The sequence below is a fragment of the Populus alba genome, chromosome 5 (genome assembly GCF_005239225.2).
Source record: "Populus alba chromosome 5, ASM523922v2, whole genome shotgun sequence".
Taxonomy (NCBI): domain Eukaryota; kingdom Viridiplantae; phylum Streptophyta; class Magnoliopsida; order Malpighiales; family Salicaceae; genus Populus; species Populus alba.
The window spans coordinates 16062617-16083715 of record NC_133288.1 but is presented as its reverse complement, the minus strand read 5'-3'; the positions used below and the strand labels follow the sequence as shown (position 1 = coordinate 16083715).

The window sequence follows — 21099 nt, the reverse complement described above, 5'->3', positions numbered from 1 at the left end:
TTAGGGAAAACTAGTCACAAGAACGTGACGATGTAATAAAAATTAATGGAGACTTTTTCATGAAAATCTCATGGAGACTCTTCATGATTAGAGACATAAAGACACACTATGCATATGTGTGCCAACACGATCCGCATAGGTCAGGGTCGGATGGCCGGGTTGGGCCTAGCCTATATAATAATAATAATAATAATAATAAAACAAAAAAAAATTCAAAAAAATTCCAAAGGTCACTTCAAAGAAATTTCATGATTTTTTCGCATGTTTTTCTACCAATTTTATTCAATATCAGGCTTATAATATAAAATAGGAAACTGGTACAAAATACCTGATTATCTCTGAAATTTATGAAAAAAATCCTTATTTCAAAAACACACAAAAAAATATTTTGTTTTCGTGCATACGATCAAATCATAAAATTTTTCTAAGCATACTTTTATAAGAAACAAAAATTGCATCGTTCTCATGTTTTAAAATGCAAAATGGATATCGTAATTAGTTTATTATTATCTGTTAGGGTTTGATCAAAATATCAAAAACCCTTCACTATTTATTTTGTTCATTTTATATTTAAAGTGTTAGGATTTAACTGTAGAATTTAATATTTTGAGGTATAAAATTACATTGTAAATTATACTCAAATATTAAAGATACAAAATGAAAACTAAATGTAATTCTAAAATTTAGATCTTAGAACGACTAGGATATAACCTAGTAAGGTAGAGACTTTCTCACGAAAGGAGATCTACCTTGAACCTTAGACAAGATCAATAGACATAAACATGACCTAAAAAGACAATTAAACAACAATGTAGCTTATCTTAAATAGGGTGCACTGGTGATAATGTGTTTTCCCTTTATACAACCAGTCTCTTACCTAAACTCTCATAGATAATTGGTTTCCTAGTAACCATAATACCAAATGGCTACTCATAAACCTTATAATCATAATTTTTTGATTAAATCCAGGACCTCTTTTCACCATCACTCAGGAGGTAGACCTGTTGTTCGATGCCTTGTACATCACAGCAATCATCATTTATATATTTTCATCATCATTGACACCGCCATCGTTACTGGCACCATTACCATAATTAACATAATTGACAACATGATTCATTATATTATTATAATCCTCCTCAAAAAGCGCATCAAATCATTGTGAGTCAATATCTACAATGACATAAATTATTGTGTTTAAATGACATAATAAATTAAAAGTGATTGTTACATCACAGTAAAAATACAAGAACATGCTTCTATCATCCTAAAATATTGTGTAAAATATGTAATTATAATAACTTACTGCCATTTGAATTCAATAAAAAGTGATGTTTTACAACCAATCTTATATAAGTTGCACGAAATGAATCCAATTAGAATAAGAGCATAAAAAGTTATAAAAAGACATTACAATGACAATAAAGACAAGTGAAGATTGACTGAATTGTAGTATTGTCAACAACAAACAACACAAACAAGAAATAAAGGTTGCAATCAATTTGGTGTTACTTATTTAAACCATGTTTCTTTTTACTAACAGTAAGCAGTAGCACCAACTGAAAGCTTGGATTGTTGGAAAAAAAAATTGTTTTGAGAAAAAAAATCTAGACATCAACATATGGTTAATAAAGCATATTTAAATACTAAAGAATCATGTTGCAATAAATAATTCAACAAAACACATTGTAATTACCTATACTACCTGTTGTACAAAGACAATCCTTAAAGCTTATACTAGTGGAAAACAGTTACACAACCAAGTTAGGATGATATGAGCACATTAAGAACTAATATTGTGTATAAAAATTCAATCTTAATAGTAATGTACATAAGTTAAATTATAGTAGAAAAGGTATGCAATTCACTATCAAAGTTAACTCCATCTATAGAATGTGTTTGTTACATATCCTCTTTAATACTACATCATTTCTTATCTTTAGAAGTTAATGTGCAATCATCGACCATCAAAATGTTGTTAACAAGTCAATCCAAACATGGGAATAATTGTGCTCCCATTCTAGATCTTTTTTTTTTCTTTCTAACTTTGAGGTGTAGTATGCCTTTTCTTTTAGCACTACTATGGTCGCTAATACTACTCACAACATTGCAACCAATAACCATGTTGCTAACATCATATACAAAATTAGGAATAACATCCTCTTTTGAGTTACCACTTCCTTCTTCAAGATTTATTTCATTGTTATTGTATTCCTCAATCCAGCACATATATTAACTTCATTAGATAACATTCATTAAGAGGGATCTCATGCATATTGTCTCGTGGCCATTATGTTACTAAACATGATGTCATATTTAGCACAAAATGAGGGCTTAATTCCAAAATGCCTAAACTTCTTTGCTCCTCTCATTTTTTATGTAATGAAAGCTAAATGAGGAATAAAATCTACTGGTAAATTCATTGGTAAACTATGAACACTATTCATCATGTCAATTATAAAGGGAATCACCAACGGAAAATTCCATTGATATTTTCTAGAGGGCTTTGGAACTGTTCACTTCCTAATTGCATTGTTAATTACTATTCATTACAGAAAAAATCATGGATTGAAAAGTTGTCGGTGTTCTTTGGTGGTTTTCTAAAATTTTTTGATTAAATTAAAATTTTAAATTAAATATTGCAGATAGAATTACCGATGGATTGAAAAGTTGTTGGTGATATTTGATGGTTTCTGAAAATTTTTAATTAAATTAAAAATTTTAATTAAATATTATAGAATCACTGATGGAAGGATTAAAAATATTAATATTTATTATCTATCGGTAAAACACCCCAATAAAAAGTTTAGAATCCATAATTTCACAACAGACGGGGCTCCTTTCTTCTTCTTCTCCACATAGAAAAAACATAAATATCCATTTCTTTCTCTTCTCTTCTGTCCTCAATTCCTTCTCTGCTCCTCAATGCTTAGGTATGTATTCTTCTCCTTTCTTCTTTTTTCCTCTCAGTTTTTTAATTAATATACTTTACGAATTTGTTATTTTTTTCTTCTTAGCTTCACTTGCAACCACATTAAGGTAAGATTTGTTTTTTTTTTTCACTATATTTGTTTTTTATTTTTTTTAATTGTTTTTGTTCTTAATAATTGTATGACTATTGTTGTAGGATTTTTTTCATATGATTTTCTTCTTTTTTCCCCTAGTGTTTTGAGTATTATAGAGTGTTGATTTATATTAATTTAATTATTTTATAGTCTTGTATAATGGATTTTTTAAAAATATTTTTAAATAATTACCGATAGAATTACATACGGTATTTCTCCGAGGGAAATACCGACATAATGAAACGAATAATTTTTATTTGCATGCCTTTCCATAAGTAAATCCATTGGTAATAATAATTTTTTATTACCAATGGACTTACGACAAAAAACAATTACCAATGAAAGATTTACCGATGGAGCATTTGTATTGGTAAGTTCATTAGTAAATTAATTACCAACAGAATGATAGTATAAATACCATGGAAAATTCTGTCGGTATATCTAAAGATTGTGGTAGTGTTTGAAACTCTGGTGCAACACTAAAAATACATTATCCTATAATGGTTCCTTTCCACCTATTTTTTCTTGCTATCAACCCAAAAAAAAAATAAAATTAGAAAAGATAAATATAAAAATTTTAAGTTCATTATAACAAACATACCATGCTAGCTCGATATGATGTAAATAATGTAGTACCTCTAGAATGAATATCTAATTTGTCATTTGTTTTAGTAGCCGATTGTTCTTTATAGATTTTGATCCTCTTTGAAATGACATATGTGTGGGTTAAGGGTTTTTTTGAAGAAGAAAGAAAGGGATATATATTAAAGAACTCTAAAAAGCGTGGGGAAAGCACTGTAGCTTCCCCATGCCTTTTAATTATACTTATATAATATATAATAATAATAATTATTATTATAATATATATTATTTTTCGTTTTTATTTTTTTTTTGTATTTTTTTGGTTTTTTATGCCTTTATGGATTTTTTTTTTTGCTTCTTTCTTAGTTTTTTTTTCCTTTTAATTTTTTTTGTTTGATTTAGTTTGTTAATTGATCCCGAGTTTGACGGGCTAACCTGGTTTGACTGGGTAACTATACATTTTATTTTTTTTGCTTTTTTTCTTTTTAATCAATTTTTTTCATTTAGTTTAGTTTGCTAATGTTAAATTTCTTTCTATTTAATTATCAGACTTTCATGACACGTATTCCAAGCTTGACATGTTAACCCGTCAATTTTTTTTTTCTATTTAGTTATTAAACTTTCATGACGCGAATCTAAGGTTTGACGGGTTATCCTAGTTTGAAAGGTTAACCCAGTTAATTCAGATTTTTTTTCTTTTTCTTCATTAGGTTTTTTCTTCGTGTTGATTTTTTTTTCTTTTTAATTAATCTATTTAATTATCACACTTTTATGACACGACCTTGCAACCAGACCCACATTCAAGGCTCTTGAGTTTGGTGTTACAACCAGACTTACTTAAACTTGAGTCATGCAAGTTTAATATTATTATAAATATTACTCTTGGGTCAAGCGTTGTAGCTAGACCAAAGGTTCTTGGGTATGTCTTTGCAGAAACACATAACACTCTTAGATCTTAGTATTTTTTGATATTTTTTATGCAAGAAAAAAAAAATAACCCGTGGCGTATGCTTTTGTTTTTTTTTTTTTTCCTTTTTAAGCCTTTCACTATGGACTGCATAGTGCAGTCCATGGTGAAAAAGCTGATGCTTTTATTTTTTTTTTAAATATTTTTTTCTTCATTTTTTTGTTTTGTAATTATTCTTTTAATTTAGTTTTTAATATTAAAATTTTTCTGTTTAATTATTAGACTTTTATGACACGGATCCCTGGTTTGACGAGTTAACCCAATTGATTCAGATTGTTTTTCTTTTTCCTTATTAGTTTTGTTCTTTCGATTTCATCTTTTAATATTATATGCAGTCCACGGTGAAAAGGTTGATGTCTTTAATTATTATTTTTTGCTTTTTTTTCTTTTTATGCCTTTCACTATGGACTGCACAATACAGTCCATGGTGAAAATGTTGATGCCTTTATTTTTTTTATTAACTTTTTTTTTTTATTTAGTTTGTTGATATTAATTTTTTTTTTCTATTTAGTTATCAGGCTTTCATGACACGAATCTCAAGTTTGACGGGTTAACCCAATTAATTCAGTTTTCTTTTTTTTTCATGTTGGTTTTTTATCTTTGTTTTTTTTTCTTTTTAATTAATCTATTTAAGTATTATATTTTTATGACACAACTTTGCAGCTAGACTCATATCCAAGACTATTGGGTTTTGTATTGCAGCCACACCCACTTAAACTTTGGTCTTTCAAGTTTAATGTTATTATAAATATTACATTTGGGTTAGACGTTACAGTCAAACCTAAGACTCTTAAATATAACTTTGTAAAAAAACCTAATGCATTTAGATTTTAGTTTTTTTTAATATTTTTTATGCAAAAAAAATTGACTTGCGGCATCGCGCGGGTCATGTTTTTTCACTGTAGCTAAAGCTTTTTTTTTTTTTTTGGTTTTTTTCTATAGCTAAAATGTTTTTTTCACTGTAGCAACTTTGTTTTTTTTTTTCCTTGCTTTTCTTTCTTCTGTTTTTTACATATAATGTATCATTGTGCACACAGTGAAACACTTGATTTTTTTTTTTTTTCGTTTTGCCCATGGGTTTTTTTTTCTTTTAATGAATTGTTTTTGTTTAATTTAGTTTGTTAATGTGAAAAAAAAATTTAATTTAGTTATCATACTTTCATTACATGGATCTCGGTTTTTATCTATATTAAGCTGGTTGAGAACTTAGCTTTGTAGCTTTTTTCAAAAAAGAAAAAAAAGACACTATGGATTACTACAGTGTTTCCCTTACATGATTTTTATTTAGCTGCAGTGTTTCCCCCACATGTTTGTTTTTTAAATTATCTTTGTTAAATTTATTTTTTTTAATATTGAGTTGGTTGAGAATTTAGCTTTAACTTTAGCTTTCCCCACGTTTTTTCATTATAATAATTATTATATTGTATTATATTATATGACTATTTTTTTTCTTTTTAATTTTTTTTTAATGAATTTATTTTGTTAATGTTAATTTTTTTTTATTTAGTTATCATATTTTCATGATATGAATATCGGGTTTGATGGGTTAATCTGATTTAACGAGTTATTTTTTTCATTTAGTTTAGTTTGTTAAAATTAATTTTCTTTCTATTTAATTATCAGATTTTCATGACATGTATCCTGGGCTTGACGGGTTAACTTGGCTTGATGGGTTAACCCAGTTAATTCTGGGTAAACCGTCATTTTTTTTTCTATTTAGTTATCAAACTTTCATGACACAAATCCCAGGTTTTACAGGATAACCTAGTTTAAAAGGTTAACCCAATTAATTCAATTAACTTTGCAGAAAAACTCAAGATTTTTCAATTTTTATTTTTTAAAATATTTTTTATACAAAAAAAATAACCCGCGACATCGCGCGGGTATCAAAGCTAGTGTATATATATATAATCCGTTATTAATCCGTTTCTAAATTAGCATATTAATTATTTGGTTGCTGAAATCCAATGCTAACGACTCTCTTTTTCAGTAGTGAATTATATATACACTCTCTTTTTTTGCTTATCATGATGCAATTTTTAGCCATTAATTAAGTTAGCCATTGATAAAAAGTTCTTGCATGCTATCGCACCCTCTTGTGTTTCTTATAGCTTGATTTCTATCCATTTTCGATGTTTTTTTTAAGCTGCCATTGTTTGTTTTCTTTTAGGTATTGGATGTTGTGGTCTATTAATTTCATGAATTTTATCCACGAATTCACAACTCACGTTCGATTTCTGCGTCATTTGTTGGCACTTATTTTTGTTACGCTGTGAGAGTCCATGCTGCTTCCTTTCTTGCACTGAAAGCACGACCTCCATTTTTCTGTCTAGCTTGAGACCTGTGCTATGAGACTTGCAGCTTCCTCTATTGCCATGCAGCTATCTTCTTGGTCATTTTTTAAGTTGTTTTTCAATTAACCTTCAGTTTTACAGCCACTGTTTTTCCTTCTCTTTCAACCTACATGCACGAAACCTTAACCTGCTTTCCCTCCCATGTGTTAACCTCAAACCACCACCTTAATTTACATTGAATTCCTTTCCCTCTCTTGACAGGTTCTGACGCATTCTTTTCCATGCGGGGGCAGTGACTACCGGGCTTGCCAGCTTCGGAAGAGCAACATGAAATGCAATTCCAGGCTTGCACTGCTGCCACCTCATCATCAACTTCTCAAACATCCAATCCCAATTCCTTTCCCTTGGATTTCTTCTTTCTAGTAGTTCATGGACTTTTCACTTTTGTTGGGTAACTTGTAGCATTGCATTGGTTTCTCTATTAGTTTTTTGGTTATGTTTATACCAAAGAGACTTAAAAATGTTTTATTTAGCATGAAATATCACAACCTTGCTTTTTGATTGTAAACTTCATAGAAAGATTTTGCGTTCTACTGCTGCTCTTTCTTCGTTAACACCGCTGCGAACACCGTAGCTCAACAAAGAGAGAGAATGCCTGCGGCGGAGCGCAGGCACCATAGAGCTAGTATATAACCCACCTGGCCAAAGATCTTAAGAATATACAATAATAATGGGCAACTCTAAAAAATGATGGTGGGAGGGAATGAAAACGGGTCGACCCGGTTGAGCAATAGTGGTGGATGCGCGGTGTTAGATACGAGTCCCAAAGAAAAAAAGAGAATGGGTGAGAGACTGTGCAAGCGTCAAAGGAAGCCAATCATGAGGACTGACAAGAATGACAGGAGATTGATAGCTGTACTACATGATGATTTCAAAATCGAATTCCTTCCCTGTCATCCCATCATCAACAACAGCAGCAGCCAATGTATTATGAACTGGCTTACTTGATGTTTTTGAAAGATTTGATTCAATTAGTACTAGTATCTATCTCCATTCCTCTTAAGAAAAAGAAAATCAAATTCCAACCTGTCTTACATAAAAAACAAATGAATAGTAGTGTTGTGTACCTCGGAAATCGGTCCCGTGTACTTGATGCAGCCACTGCCAGACTGCATTTCATCACTGTAGCACCACCACCACAACTCAATCGATTCCTCTCTCGGCATTTTTTGAGGGGCGTGATCATTTCTACACTCCATTATGGAACCCAGCACACACCCCCACAAGACTTCGTACTTGTATTGCCATTTCTGTATTATTGTTTCATTTGTTATCAAGGTCTTCCCGATTAGCAAATGAAACGATTAAAAATCCTGACAGCAATTTATTTTAATCTCATTAATTTACAGAAGTGAGGAACATTAATCGTCTATCTTCCTTAGGATTAAGTTGAAGTGGAGGAGGCTTCACCTAGTTTTGAACCCGTCCCAGTCACTTGAAAGAGTTAATTGGCGCAAGAATTTCTGTGTTTCACCAAGGCAGATCTTTAAAGATTATCAACGTTTATTAACAAAGATTATAGAAGATTCTCAGAAGCTACATATTCTTCAAAACTATCAAATTGCTCAGTTGTAAGAATAGCCACTTTGGCAATAAAATTCAATCTGTGTCTTAATTACGAGGCTTTGCCCCACGTACCGGGTAAGATACTAGCACCCCACATAAGGCGACATATAATTAATGAATCATGAAACACCGTATCTCTGGAATACAAAACTCAACTTCAAAATGAAAAACCTCTTCTCTTATGAACCTGAAAATTGATAAGAATAAGAATACACCATCCATCTCATTCTCCGTAAAAGAGTATGAGAGGTAACAACTTAATCTATCAATAAAAAAAGACCCATCAAAACTCAAAATGGGATTCAATTCTTTTTTCTTTTTTCTTTTTTTGTCTAACTATGAACTGGCCTTACTGCTGGTACAGGCACCCCGAATATACAAGTGGAGCTTGTTCTCACACTGCTGTAGTTCAAGCATTTGCCTGCACAACCGGAACTGTCCACAGAAGGAACTCTTTTATCATCATGCACAACTTCCTCCTCCTCCTCCTCCACTAGTGTTTCATCACTATCAACATTCTTAACACAATAATCATTTTCACCATCATTGCCATTTACTCCCACATCTGTACTTTCTTCCACCAGGCTTTCATTTTCTTCCTGCTCTTCTTCGTGTTCTTGCTCGAGTACTTGCTCATCTTCTTCAATATCATTGCACTCAAGATCATTCTCAATGCCATGGCGTCTCTCATGATTAAAAACAAAAGGAAGGGCCGAAACTTCATCATCTAAAGGAACAAGATGCAAGGTGAGGCGTCCATTGCATCTGTGAGCTCGAAAGTACTCATGATGCCTGACCTTCTCTTCTCTAAGTATCAACCTTCCATCACTTGTATAGTACCTCTTTAAAACCCAAGGCATATGAGAAGGCAAATTTTCCGTACGAGCCAACAATGTTATTGGTGGTGGAAACTCCTTTTTCTTAGCCCACCGTTGATCTCTCTTTTCACGATTACACCTCCCGTAATTAGTCTCTTCTTTCTTTGATGATGATGCGAAAATATCTTCATTGTTCTCGAGATCAAGACAACTCTCTATACCGATATACTCATCATTGCGAGTTGAAGATGATGGTGATGAAACGCTGTAAGTCATGCTATTGCTTGAACTTAAGCTATCACAACTATTAATAAACTTTTCCTTCTCTGGGGTTTCAAGTCTTAGAGCCAAAAGAGACTGTTGTAGTGAATTATGGGTTTGCGATGTTGTTTCTTGGTTTTGGCTCTTCATTTTAAAGGGGGAAACTAAAAAATAAACGAAGGAGTTTGGGATTCGGTATTGGATTGGGAATCAAGAACTGCATGCAGAGAACAGTGCTGTTGGCAGTGTGGCTGGTCAATAAATACCAGCAGCTTTTCAAAATAGAGAAGGGTGGGATGTTGGCTGGGAGATAGAAAGAGAAAACAGTGTGATATGATATCGATAAGAAAAGTATGGAGAAGAGGGAAAGATACCAGCAAAAAGACAGCTAATTGATATATGTGACGTCAAGATTTGGTTCCATATGTGGATTTGAGATATTCATAATCTGGTACCATTACTAACTTGCCTGCAACAAGAGAAAACATCCATACACAATCAAAATCATGTTCTCCTTTAAGACAAGATTTTGTGAAGCAGGAAACTGCATGCGTAATATTATCACTAATTAAAGAGGTTTAACATTTACGGTTACTAAGGATAAAACATAACATATAGAAATGGAATCTCTTTAATAAAATTATTAAAAGATACAGATGCAAGAAAATGACCAATTTCTAGAAGAAACTATGCAATTTATAAATGGTCGAATGAAAGTTTCTAAAGCTTCAGTGCACATGAAAATTTACCAGAGCTAGCTTTGTGTTTTTAGTTCCCATGCTTATACTGTACATCGGGGATAGGCTTTCCTTTTACATTATAATGGAGGAAAACTGAAATTGCCAGACTCAAACATGCTTTCCTTAAAAAAACACCACCGTGTAAACAACCGGTAGCCAAGCCTCCATGTGCGAAGGCTGGCATTTTGGGCCAAGGTATTAAGATGTACATGGTCTCCTTATATCCATAGGTTCCACAAGACAGAGCCTCATTATGAACCGTCAATGCCGTCCACTGGGTATCAAATGGATAGATGACTGAGCATCAGATGGATCATTCAAGCAGCACACCTCTCTCATTTTGAAGAAACGAAAATTGAAGATTATCCAAGACTAAAACCAACTGTATCCCAATTTTTTTTCAGTATGAGAATTTATATTCGATAAAAACAAAAGAAAGGGAAGTCTAAAAAGGTCCATAAGCTTGAAAGTGAAGAATGAAGAGAAAAAGATCTGGCATGCAAAGTTGGATGACTAATAGCCAGAAAACAAAGCCTGGACATTTCTTCGACTATTTGCTAGCTAGCTTTTCTTTTTCTGGGAGGTTAAACAGATTAATTTTCTGTATATTCTAGGAAAATATATTATCTTCGAGTATTTTTAACAATTTAAAAAAAAAAACAAATAATCAATCGGGGTCACAGTATTTAACAGCGAATGCACTGCTGTTAAACATCAAAATTCTTGTGTGCTGCGTAGAGTTTATTAACTAAATTATTCACGATGTCTTGCATTATTCTGAAAGCAATTATAAGCTTTCTAGGGTTTAATCTTCTTAAATATACTATAAAAACAAAAGCAGAAACTAAAGATTAAAATAGTATAAACGGGGGAAATCACCAATACCATAAAAAAGTACATACTCCTAATTCACACCGATGCAACACAACTTGTAAAACCCACAAATAGAACGAACATGATTAAGAAGACGATGAAACAAATCAAGCAAAAAGATGATACAAATAATCCGGACGACACGGGCAATGATAAACAAGATTAAAAAATGAGCAGAAAAGGGAACCCTGCATTACAAACCAAAGACCGATCATATATCACAAGATCAACCAAAAAAAATCGAGCATTTATTTTATACATATGATCATCACAAGAATGTATTCATGTATCTAACAATATAACATGTGATACACAAAAGATGAAAAGGGATATCATAAAATTGGATAGAAAAGAACTTACCAATGAAAGGATATATATATATATATATATATAAAAGAGGAGAGGAGATGATGAATCGTTGTGTTCTTGTGGAGCATCACCTCCGAAGCTGTTACAACGAAGGGACACTACACAGAATAGAGGAAGATACGATGCCTTGATGCCCCCAGAAGGGCAACTCACAACACGAGAGGCACCAAGACAGAGAGGCAATGTAGAGGCACAACGCTTTAATCCAAGATTTTATTCTCTTATCAATTTATATCTTTTTTTTAAGTCGTATATTTGTTCTTTTATTTGCTTGATGGGTAAAATAATAAATTTTTAAAGAAAAAAACTTCAAAAATAATTTATCCATATAATATCAGCGTGATTCTGGAAAATAGTCGCATATCTTAGTGCGGGTTTTAAGGGGTATTAGGGTGTCAACCAATCTTGGTCAATCCCTCCCTTGCTTACCTGTTAATTGTTTATTTTAGGACTTCAAATATTCCAGATTTCTTTAACATGTAAGGAGTTCCTTAACTCGCACGACAATTAAAAATAAATAAAATTGCGGTTACCACTTTTTTGTTGGATTAGGAACTAATGATCTGTATTCCAATTATAATTTTTTTGCCTTTGTTTCTTGTTTTCTAACCGTTGAAAGTTTTAATTTCGGAGTCAGAATTGATATAATTAAGATGATATAAAGAGTGATCGGTTCGATCGATGAAAATTGTGCCATATCCAATTTGAGTTGGCAGAAAAAAGTACCCAGGCAAAGCCACTGACAAACATTAACATTAACAAATTGTTGTGAAAAACCTACTTATTAATGAATATTATAATAGAAGAGAAATTAGAAAGAATATAAAATTTAATATAGTGTGATAATGTGTTTATATCCATAAAAACAAGGAGTTTTTATTTTTACTATATTAAAATAGGGTTACCTTACATCTATTTATAGTAGACCTACTATTAAAAAATTAACAAATACAAACAAACACAGTAACAACAAAATATTTTCATTGATAGATTGCGGTAAATTTTTCTGACTAAATATGTCCTTACAATATCCATCGATACACACCGATGAAAATATTCTATTGATAAATACCAAGGGAATTAGTTGGAAAAGAAGGAATGAAAAAAACTAAAAGTATGATGATGAGTTATTTTTACAGACAAAATTATTGATGAATTTAAATCCATCGGTAAATCCGTCTATAATATTTAATTTATGACTTGATGAGTGACCCTTCTCTCTCCCTCTCCCATTTCTTTTTCTTCCTCTATTTTTTTCTGCAACAAACGACACAACCCCCCCGCCCACTAATTTTATCACAAATCAACCTCATACTAGAAATCCAATCACCCCAACACTTAGTTTGTCAACATCTCTACTCTGATTCAAATTTTTTTGAGGATTTCCCATTTTAAGTAGGCAAAACTACTCATTTTTATTTGAACTCAATTTTCAAATGTTACCTTTTATTGTATATTTTTGTAGTTTTATGTATTTTGTTTGTGTGTTTACTTATTTTATAGCTTTTTTCCATAGAAATTTGTTGTATAAATGTATAATTTGTACATGTTAGAGTTTGTTTAAGATTTTGTAAAATTGCATTTTTTTTTAAATTGATGAAAATTATTTTTGATTTTTGACTTAATTGTTTTGCGATGAAATAAATAATTTTTGATTTAAAGGGTCTATTTTATATTTTATCAATTTTATTGTTGATCAGTTGAAATTTTTGGTAAATGTATAGAAATTTGAATTTACATAGATAATTGATAATGAATTAGTTGTCCTATTAAATTAGTTTGAATAAGATTGAGCTAAAACATTGTTATGTTATTTATTTAATTTACATTATTAATCAATACACGTTTTGTCATCAATATTCTATATAAGTTTGACATAAGTAGTGGGTGATCACTCATGGATGTATCAATATTCACCCGAAGGGTTGCGTAAGATTAATTATTGTAATGAGTTTTAGGGTTTTATTAATCATGTACTATCTAATACGAAAAAAATTAGTGGAGACAGTATTAAAAATCAGGTATACGATCTCTCTAATACTACGATTGATGACTTGTAGGTGGTTTGTAGTGTTTCAACTGTTGAAAGGTCGCAATCAATTATGAGAACTCAAACTCTAGAGTTCTAGGTGATTTTAGATCAGCGAATTCAAACTCAAATAACCTATATCTTGCTTTTGATTATGAACGATTTAGTGGTGAGACATTTGAACTTCACCAATTGACAATGAAGATGAGATAACAGATGGGTGATACATTTGCTCCTTTTTATTTGCCCCAAGGTCCCGGTGAAGACCTGAATCGCCTCTATTCTAGATTAATTGTTTTTTAACTTATAAATGTTTAAGTTTGTAAATATATATTTGATTTTTATATTAATTTAATTTATTTTAATTATTTTCTATTTCTATATATTAGATTTTAAAAATATATATTTTTAAATTATTACTAACAGGGTTACTGATTAACTTAGTCTGTCGTTATATTTTAAAAAGTTGAAAAAGAATTATTGCAAATGCCACTGATTTTCTATTTCTATTTAATGCATTTTTAAAAAAGACAAATTTCTAAATTATAATTAATGGGGTTACTGATGGCCTAAGTTTGTCGACATATTCCAAAGAGTTATAAAAAAATTACTGCAAATGTTATTTCCATTATTTACTAACCAATGACATAAATGATCTATTTAACAGTTATATATCAAATTCACCAAAGAAAATAACAAAAGAAAAATCACTAATAGAATGAAATATGGTTTTTCTATTGGTGATATGTTATATTAATTGATAAAAATACCAATGAAAGGAATTGGGTAATTTTTTTAGTGCCTTTTCTGTTAATAAATCCATCGGTAAAATTATTATTGATAGATCACAAATCACCAACAAGAGTTTTTTTGACGAATTATTTCTATTTTTGAGCTCGTAAGGAAACAAACTGTGATTATAAATATTGACAGAAAACTCTATTGATAAACATAAACGTTCTACTAGTGACCCTAAACCACCAATGGTATCCTAGTCACTTTGCTCTTACTCTGCTTTGTTTGGTACGCTCCACTCCACTTTAGCATCTACCAATGAGCTATAAACTACAAAAATCTCTATCTTGGCAAATATTCATCCTTTAGGAGAAAAGTAGGAAAAACACCACCTGAGATATTAGGTTGGGATGTCTCTCATCTAGCATATGGAGCTATTAATCAAGATAAAATAATACATGAACTTACATGTGGTAACAAGCCTATCAACATGTCTACTGTTCTAGTGTGAGCTTTCTCAAGCAACAATTCACTAAAAGAAACTGATTCTCTAATCCTGTAAAACCTCACATCTATATTGCATGATACACATGTGTAACTCTCATTCTATAGTACCCCCTCTCTAAGACCCATTTGACTACATCCTAATGTTGTTGTCCTGGATTTGGAAAGAAACTTGGTAGTCTTTCACTTCATTATCTTTCTTTGGGCACTATACAATTAGATATCCTGGTAGTTCTATCTCTGACAAGAATCTTCTTATCAATACCTAAATCCTAAAGAAGTCTCATTGATGAGCTTTTTTATAACAATCAATATATCATCCACAAAAGAAAATAAAAATAAAAGAATCATAATCAATGCTCTTACATAAACATAATAGTTATACTCATTTTTTATTTAATCTTAATCATAAATGAGTCAAATCGTTTGTACTAAAAGATTGATTCAGTCTATTAATGATTTACTCTAAACTAAGTGTTCCTATCCAGGTTGGCTAAACCTTTTTGGTTATACCATGTAAATTTGCTCTTACAAATCACCATGGAGAAAAGAGATCTTGACATCCATTTGCTCTTACTGTATATTAAGATGTGCTACTAAACCTAACATTGCCCTAATGGTAGTATGTCTGACTATAAGGGGAAATATCTAATCATAGTAAACCTCTTTCTTTTATGAGTAACCCTTTGCTTCTAGATGAGCCTTGAACTTCTCACCTTCTTTTTCTAATATTGCTTTTTTTCTTTTTATACACCCATTTGCATCTTATCACCCTCTTCCTACCTGGAAGTTCAACCAACTCCCATGTCTTGTTCTTATGCAGAGATTCTATTTCTTCTTGCATAACACCCATCCATACCGAATAGGTGTCTGATAGTACGTTTAGGCCTACCTAAAGCTATACTATGATGTTATTGATCTTTAGAACTAGAACTCCCTGAATTCTCAATGGTTTCTTCCTTAATATGAGTATTCAGCTCCACCTTCACCTTATGGTCATTGTTACTTCAATTTTCTAGCACTTATTTCTTTTATTCCTAAGTATGCTGCGATATGATTTTCTTATAAAAAATCACATCTTTAATGATCACCACCTTGTTTGCCTTCTAATCTTAGAGCTTGAAAACTTTCATCCATTTCTAATACCATAAAAAGATACATTTTGTTTATATTTCACATCAAGTATTGACCTCTCATCACTAGAAATATGCACATAGGCTAAACATCCAAACACTCTTAAACTAGAGTATTATACTAGACTGCCTATCTAGTGCTGCTCTAGGTGATCTATTAATCAAGAAACATTCCATATTCACTACTTCTTCCCAGAAGGTTTTAACAAACCCTATATTCAAGAAACATGCCATATTCATTTTGTTCCGCTTTGCTCGACACACTCTGCTCCCTTTACTCTATTTCAGTATCTTCTTATAAGTCATAAACTACAACATAAATACATTTACAGGGCACAACAAATCATAAGCCATTATTCATAACACAGTTAGTTATGTAAGATTCTTTTTTAGCCTTAAATCATAAGCCATTAGTCATAACACAGTTAGTTATATTGTCTTCACTTAATTTGATCATTCAACTTTAATTTCTTCCAATTTAGTTTCCAAAAGTTCTTTTGTTATTGTCCTAAAATTTATCACTCTTCAGATTACATGTTATACCGTGTCTACGATGTTGGGTATTATTTTGGGATTAAATGTTAGATCAATTTTACATGAGATGATTTTTAGTAATTCTAAAAAACAAAATTAAAGGAACATTATTGATCAACATTGATATTGAAAAAATTTGGTAGCCTTTTCCCCATGCATACATAAGCCTGTAAATCTACATTTTAATCCCTCAATTTTTGAATTTTTAACATTTGTTCCCTTTTATTCTTAGATTTTTTGTTGAGTTCCCAAAGTTCATTTGTTTTAGTTTCAGTCCCTAGACTTTAAAAGAGGAGAGAAAAGTTACCAAAAAAGTTTTGAAAAGATAGTTATTAGGTGGCTGGATTCTAACCATCTAAGCTATTGCTGACCTTAGATACTTTTTATTTTGATCTTGTCTGTTACTGACAAATTATTGGTGCTTTGCAGTGTCTAACTTTTACTCACCCGGATATCTCTTATACTGTAAATAAAGTTTGTCAATTTATGCACTCGCTTACTAATGACCATTAGTCTCTTGTTAAAATAATTGTGTATAGCATATTGAACTGTTATTATCTCTCTTCTTTGTATATGCTGGCTTTCTATCCATTAGATGGCTAGAAAAAAAAAAAAAAAAAGAATGCTGCAAAAAGTATACAGTTGTGAACAATAATTGAGTTCCTTACAGTTTAGGACTTGTTTAACTTTTGAAGGAGTATAGATTCTTCCACTTGGACCCCTTTCACCTTATTCCATGCCAAAGGCTAAAAGAAGACTGTTCCACTGTCGCATGGTGTTTGATCACGTAACTTAATTGGTTTGGCATTTCGCTCGCCATTCTAACCATCTAAAAGAGAATATATTCTCGCACGGATTATTTGACAAAAATAAACATGATTGATTTACCTTAAAGTCTTGGAATCTTGTCTGTGACATGACATTAATGTTATCTGTAGCTCGGGGCCTTCAAGGAAGACGGAAGTGTTTTTTTTTTGAAGTTAAAGTGGAATTCTTTCCATTACCCAAACCGAACCAAAAGGAGGGGAATCAGAGAAAACTAGGGCGTGCTTAATTGCATACATGTCCATTCATTAATTATGCCTATCAATACTATTGCTTTACTGTGGTTTCTTACCAATTATGCTCGTCAAATGTTATTTTTGGCGTTCCTTCAGGCACACATCCTATTTCTCCGATAAATTTTTTAAAATGAAAAATAAAGAGATAATTAAACGTAAAAATATTATTTTTAAAGTGTTTATTTGTCTTATACAAAAACAACTCTAAAACACAATTAAATCTTTTAAATCTCTAAAAAAATAAAAAGATAAGACAAATGAAACATTATGTTTTTTAATATCATAATTGTAAATGAAACTATATAATTATTAATAAAACAATTATATTTTAAATTAAATTAAATTATTGTTATTCAGTTTTATTTCAATAATCACAAATATCAAAATTAATTTCACTAACATATTAAGTACTAAGTATTATTTTTTTTGATATTATAAAATATTCATATCATAGCATTATAAATTTCATTAAAAAAGTTCTATCACCATAACTTTCACTTAATTTTCTACCCAATAAAAATTCAAAATTAAAAATACTTAAAAATATATTTATTTTCAATATAAAATAAACACCATTTTTTTTTTTATTCATCTACAAACCACAAGGGTGATGGTCAATACGGCAGACGGCAGGAGACATTTCATGTATAAACAAAAGTACACCTGAATTTAGCCAGAGTGATGGTCAATACGATCAAAGGGGTGGCATGGCACGTGTATATATGCCATTGGAGCTTGTCATGTATAATTGTATTTGATGCTAATAGATAATTCTGGTTGCTATATTCTATTGTGGTGGCATGTGTCCGAGGAGACGGAAGCTGTCGGGACTGGTCAGCCCAACGAATGCCTCTTCACAGTAACGTTCCCCTGTGAAATCTGGGCTTGGATGATCACGACCCGACATCTTAGTTTACTGAAATCTTGCAGGCAGCACTGTAAAATGACATTGATGCATCGTTCTGGGTCTGTGATTAATTTCCATGTCCCATTATTTTGAAGGAACCCATGAAATATGTTTTAGCTCAACATAATTTTGTCCAGAGGGTTCTACTGATGAAGCTGACGAGTGCTTGAAGATCCTCTGCCAGCTCGTGTCCCTTCATTTGTTATTGCTTTTAGTCAGCGGAAATCAAACCCTTGTTAGCTATCCCGATATATAATTGATTTCGTTTGAATGATTTGAAATTGACAACAATAAAAATGTTAATCAAAGCAAAATAATTGCCATTTAACTAGCTAACCCTATCTTCTGTTAGGAAGAAAAAGGATAACTGCATAATTTTCTTTATCAAGACCTAACCTAAAAGGAGAAAGACTTCATTTTCATGGAGGTAGAGTCATGAAGTGAAATGGGGAAACTTTTTAGCCAGGTGCCGTTTGTCAAGAAGCCACTCTCATTTTAGGCTTTGTTTATTCTCTTCTCTCCCTCTTTTTTCTACATTGCCACCGCCCAATTCATCAATTCTCCATTCAACCAAGCAAATTCACTAGCGGACACTCACCAGTAAACAATACTCCTTTCAAACAGGCTCGACGAAGCTGCCCTATCCTCCTTTATTTTCGCCCCCACGTGGAATCCTACTCAGCCATTTGATTCGGACCTGGACAGGTGGCAATTGGATCACATGAAACGTGGCATGCAACTTTGTATCACCCCATTATTAAATGCATCCGTATACGAAGTCTTGAATCTTGAATAATATACAGGATCAACTTTTAACTGCTACTTTTTATCAAGCGTTGCCCGCAGACGTTACTGTTGCTTTATCTTTCGTGTGCCCGAAGAAATGAACTCTGGACCAAGCAAGTGCTTGCAAAGATTTGGAGTTTGGAGACAAATTAATTAATCGTGTTTACTTTTTATATATTTTGTTTAGATTTACCCTAGATCTTTTTTTCTTTTTCTTTTTTTTATATTTTAGATTTGGAGTTTGGTTACTATATATATAACAGGGCTAGAGTATCCTCTGGTCACCTGCCATCCTTTATCTACACTTTGTTTTTCTGTCTCTTGCATTCTTCTGACACACATTTGAAAGAAGAACAAGTTAAGAGTGCTAGTCTTTCTCTCCTTTGAAACCAAGCCATAAGGCCTTCTTTTGAATCCTTGTGATTTCAAGTAACTCATACTATATATATATATATAATTAACAGCACAGTCTCTCCTATAATTAAGATAAACAATTAAACATTTCGAGTGTGTAAAGGAAACACAAAATGGGAGTTGCAGGAACTTTGGAGTACTTCTCTGATTTACTAAGCAATGTCAAGAAGGGCAAGAAAAGGAAGCAAATGCAAACTGTAGCACTCAAAGTCAGGATGGACTGCGAGGGCTGTGAACGTAAGATCAAGAGTGTCCTCTCCGGAGTTAAAGGTACTTCTTAACTGTGCATAGATTCCGGTCTTCTCTTGCCATACTTCTTTATTTTTCTGTTTGTTCTGCTTTCTTTTCTTGGGATCAAACAAAGCTTCTACCTAAATTATGTCTGTCTTCTAGGTGTTAAATCTGTGGACGTCGACATGAAGCAACAAAAGGTGACTGTGACTGGGTACGCAGAGCCAAAGAAAGTGTTGAAGGCAGCTCAATCGACAAAGAAGAAGGTGGAGATGTGGCCTTATGTGCCATACACTTTAGTGGCAAACCCCTATGTTTCACAGGCTTATGACAAGAAAGCACCTGCTAATCATGTCAGAGCCGTTCCGGTCACCGCCACCATCAGCGAGACCACCATGGACGACAACTACACCAACATGTTTAGTGATGACAACCCCAATGCCTGTTCCATCATGTAGACTTACATAAAATGTAATGTTTGAGGCTAAATTAATCACTATAGTGTTGATATATAATCTGGTTCACTAAAATTTTTTAAAAAATTATTTTCGAGTGTTTGTGGTTGATACGTGGAGGTTTAGATATGGCCAATATTGCGGGTGGTTGTGCGACAGCTACGTCTATAATTAATGGTGTTTTTTTTTTTTTTTTTTTTTGTGTGTGTGATTTTAGTTGATTATACCACCAATTGATCTTACAAGCAACGTTAGATATTTTCAAGTTTTAATGAGAGGATAATAAATAAAATTCTAAGTTTCTTAAATTTAAATTATTTATTTGGAAACTAGTGCAGCACATTTGTATGTACAAATGAGTTTAAAATGTCATATTTTATTAGAGAAACGAGCTATGCATACTAGAAAATCAACATGATGAAAGATTATAAATAATATATTAATGTAAACTCTCTCTTTGACAAAAAAAAAAAAAACTAATCATCAAATCTTTATGAAAAAAGGGGAAAAATCACGATAATTGAGGGGAACAAGCAACCAGCTTGTAAACAGTATCTACAAAATTTTAATTGAATCTTCGTTAATTACATAATAATATAAATTTTATTCTACAACTTTATATAATAATTTAATTTATTAAATTAAGATGATTTTTTAATATAATATTAAAACCTTAATTATTAAGTAGTCATGAATTTGAATCTTATCATTTTTA

General features: G+C 31.7%; 2 protein-coding genes across 2 annotated transcripts; one reads left to right on the top strand and one right to left on the bottom strand.

Moving 5' to 3' along the window:
• Positions 1 to 8690: 8690 nt before the first annotated feature.
• On the bottom strand, positions 8691 to 10141 carry LOC118029329 (uncharacterized). Its single transcript, XM_035033202.2, has one exon. It carries the CDS (start codon positions 9761 to 9763, stop codon positions 8867 to 8869), a length of 897 nt encoding a protein of 298 aa, XP_034889093.1. The 5' UTR covers positions 9764 to 10141; the 3' UTR covers positions 8691 to 8866.
• Positions 10142 to 19562: 9421 nt separating this feature from the next.
• LOC118029328 (heavy metal-associated isoprenylated plant protein 24) lies at positions 19563 to 20576 on the top strand. The gene is made up of 2 exons (XM_035033201.2): positions 19563 to 19968; positions 20092 to 20576. The coding sequence occupies exons 1-2, from the start codon at positions 19812 to 19814 to the stop codon at positions 20385 to 20387; spliced, it is 453 nt and encodes a 150-aa protein (XP_034889092.1). The 5' UTR covers positions 19563 to 19811; the 3' UTR covers positions 20388 to 20576.
• Positions 20577 to 21099: the final 523 nt, after the last annotated feature.

What these genes read in the sequence shown, in the direction of transcription:
- LOC118029328 (XM_035033201.2), top strand. Translation starts at nt 19,812, where the DNA reads ATGGGAGTTGCAGGAACTTTGGAGTACTTCTCTGATTTACTAAGCAAT. An exon ending in TGTCCTCTCCGGAGTTAAAG is followed by an intron (nt 19,969 to 20,091) that starts GTACTTCTTAAC and finishes TCTGTCTTCTAG; the next exon opens with GTGTTAAATCTGTGGACGTC.
- LOC118029329 (XM_035033202.2), bottom strand. Translation starts at nt 9,763, where the DNA reads ATGAAGAGCCAAAACCAAGAAACAACATCGCAAACCCATAATTCACTA.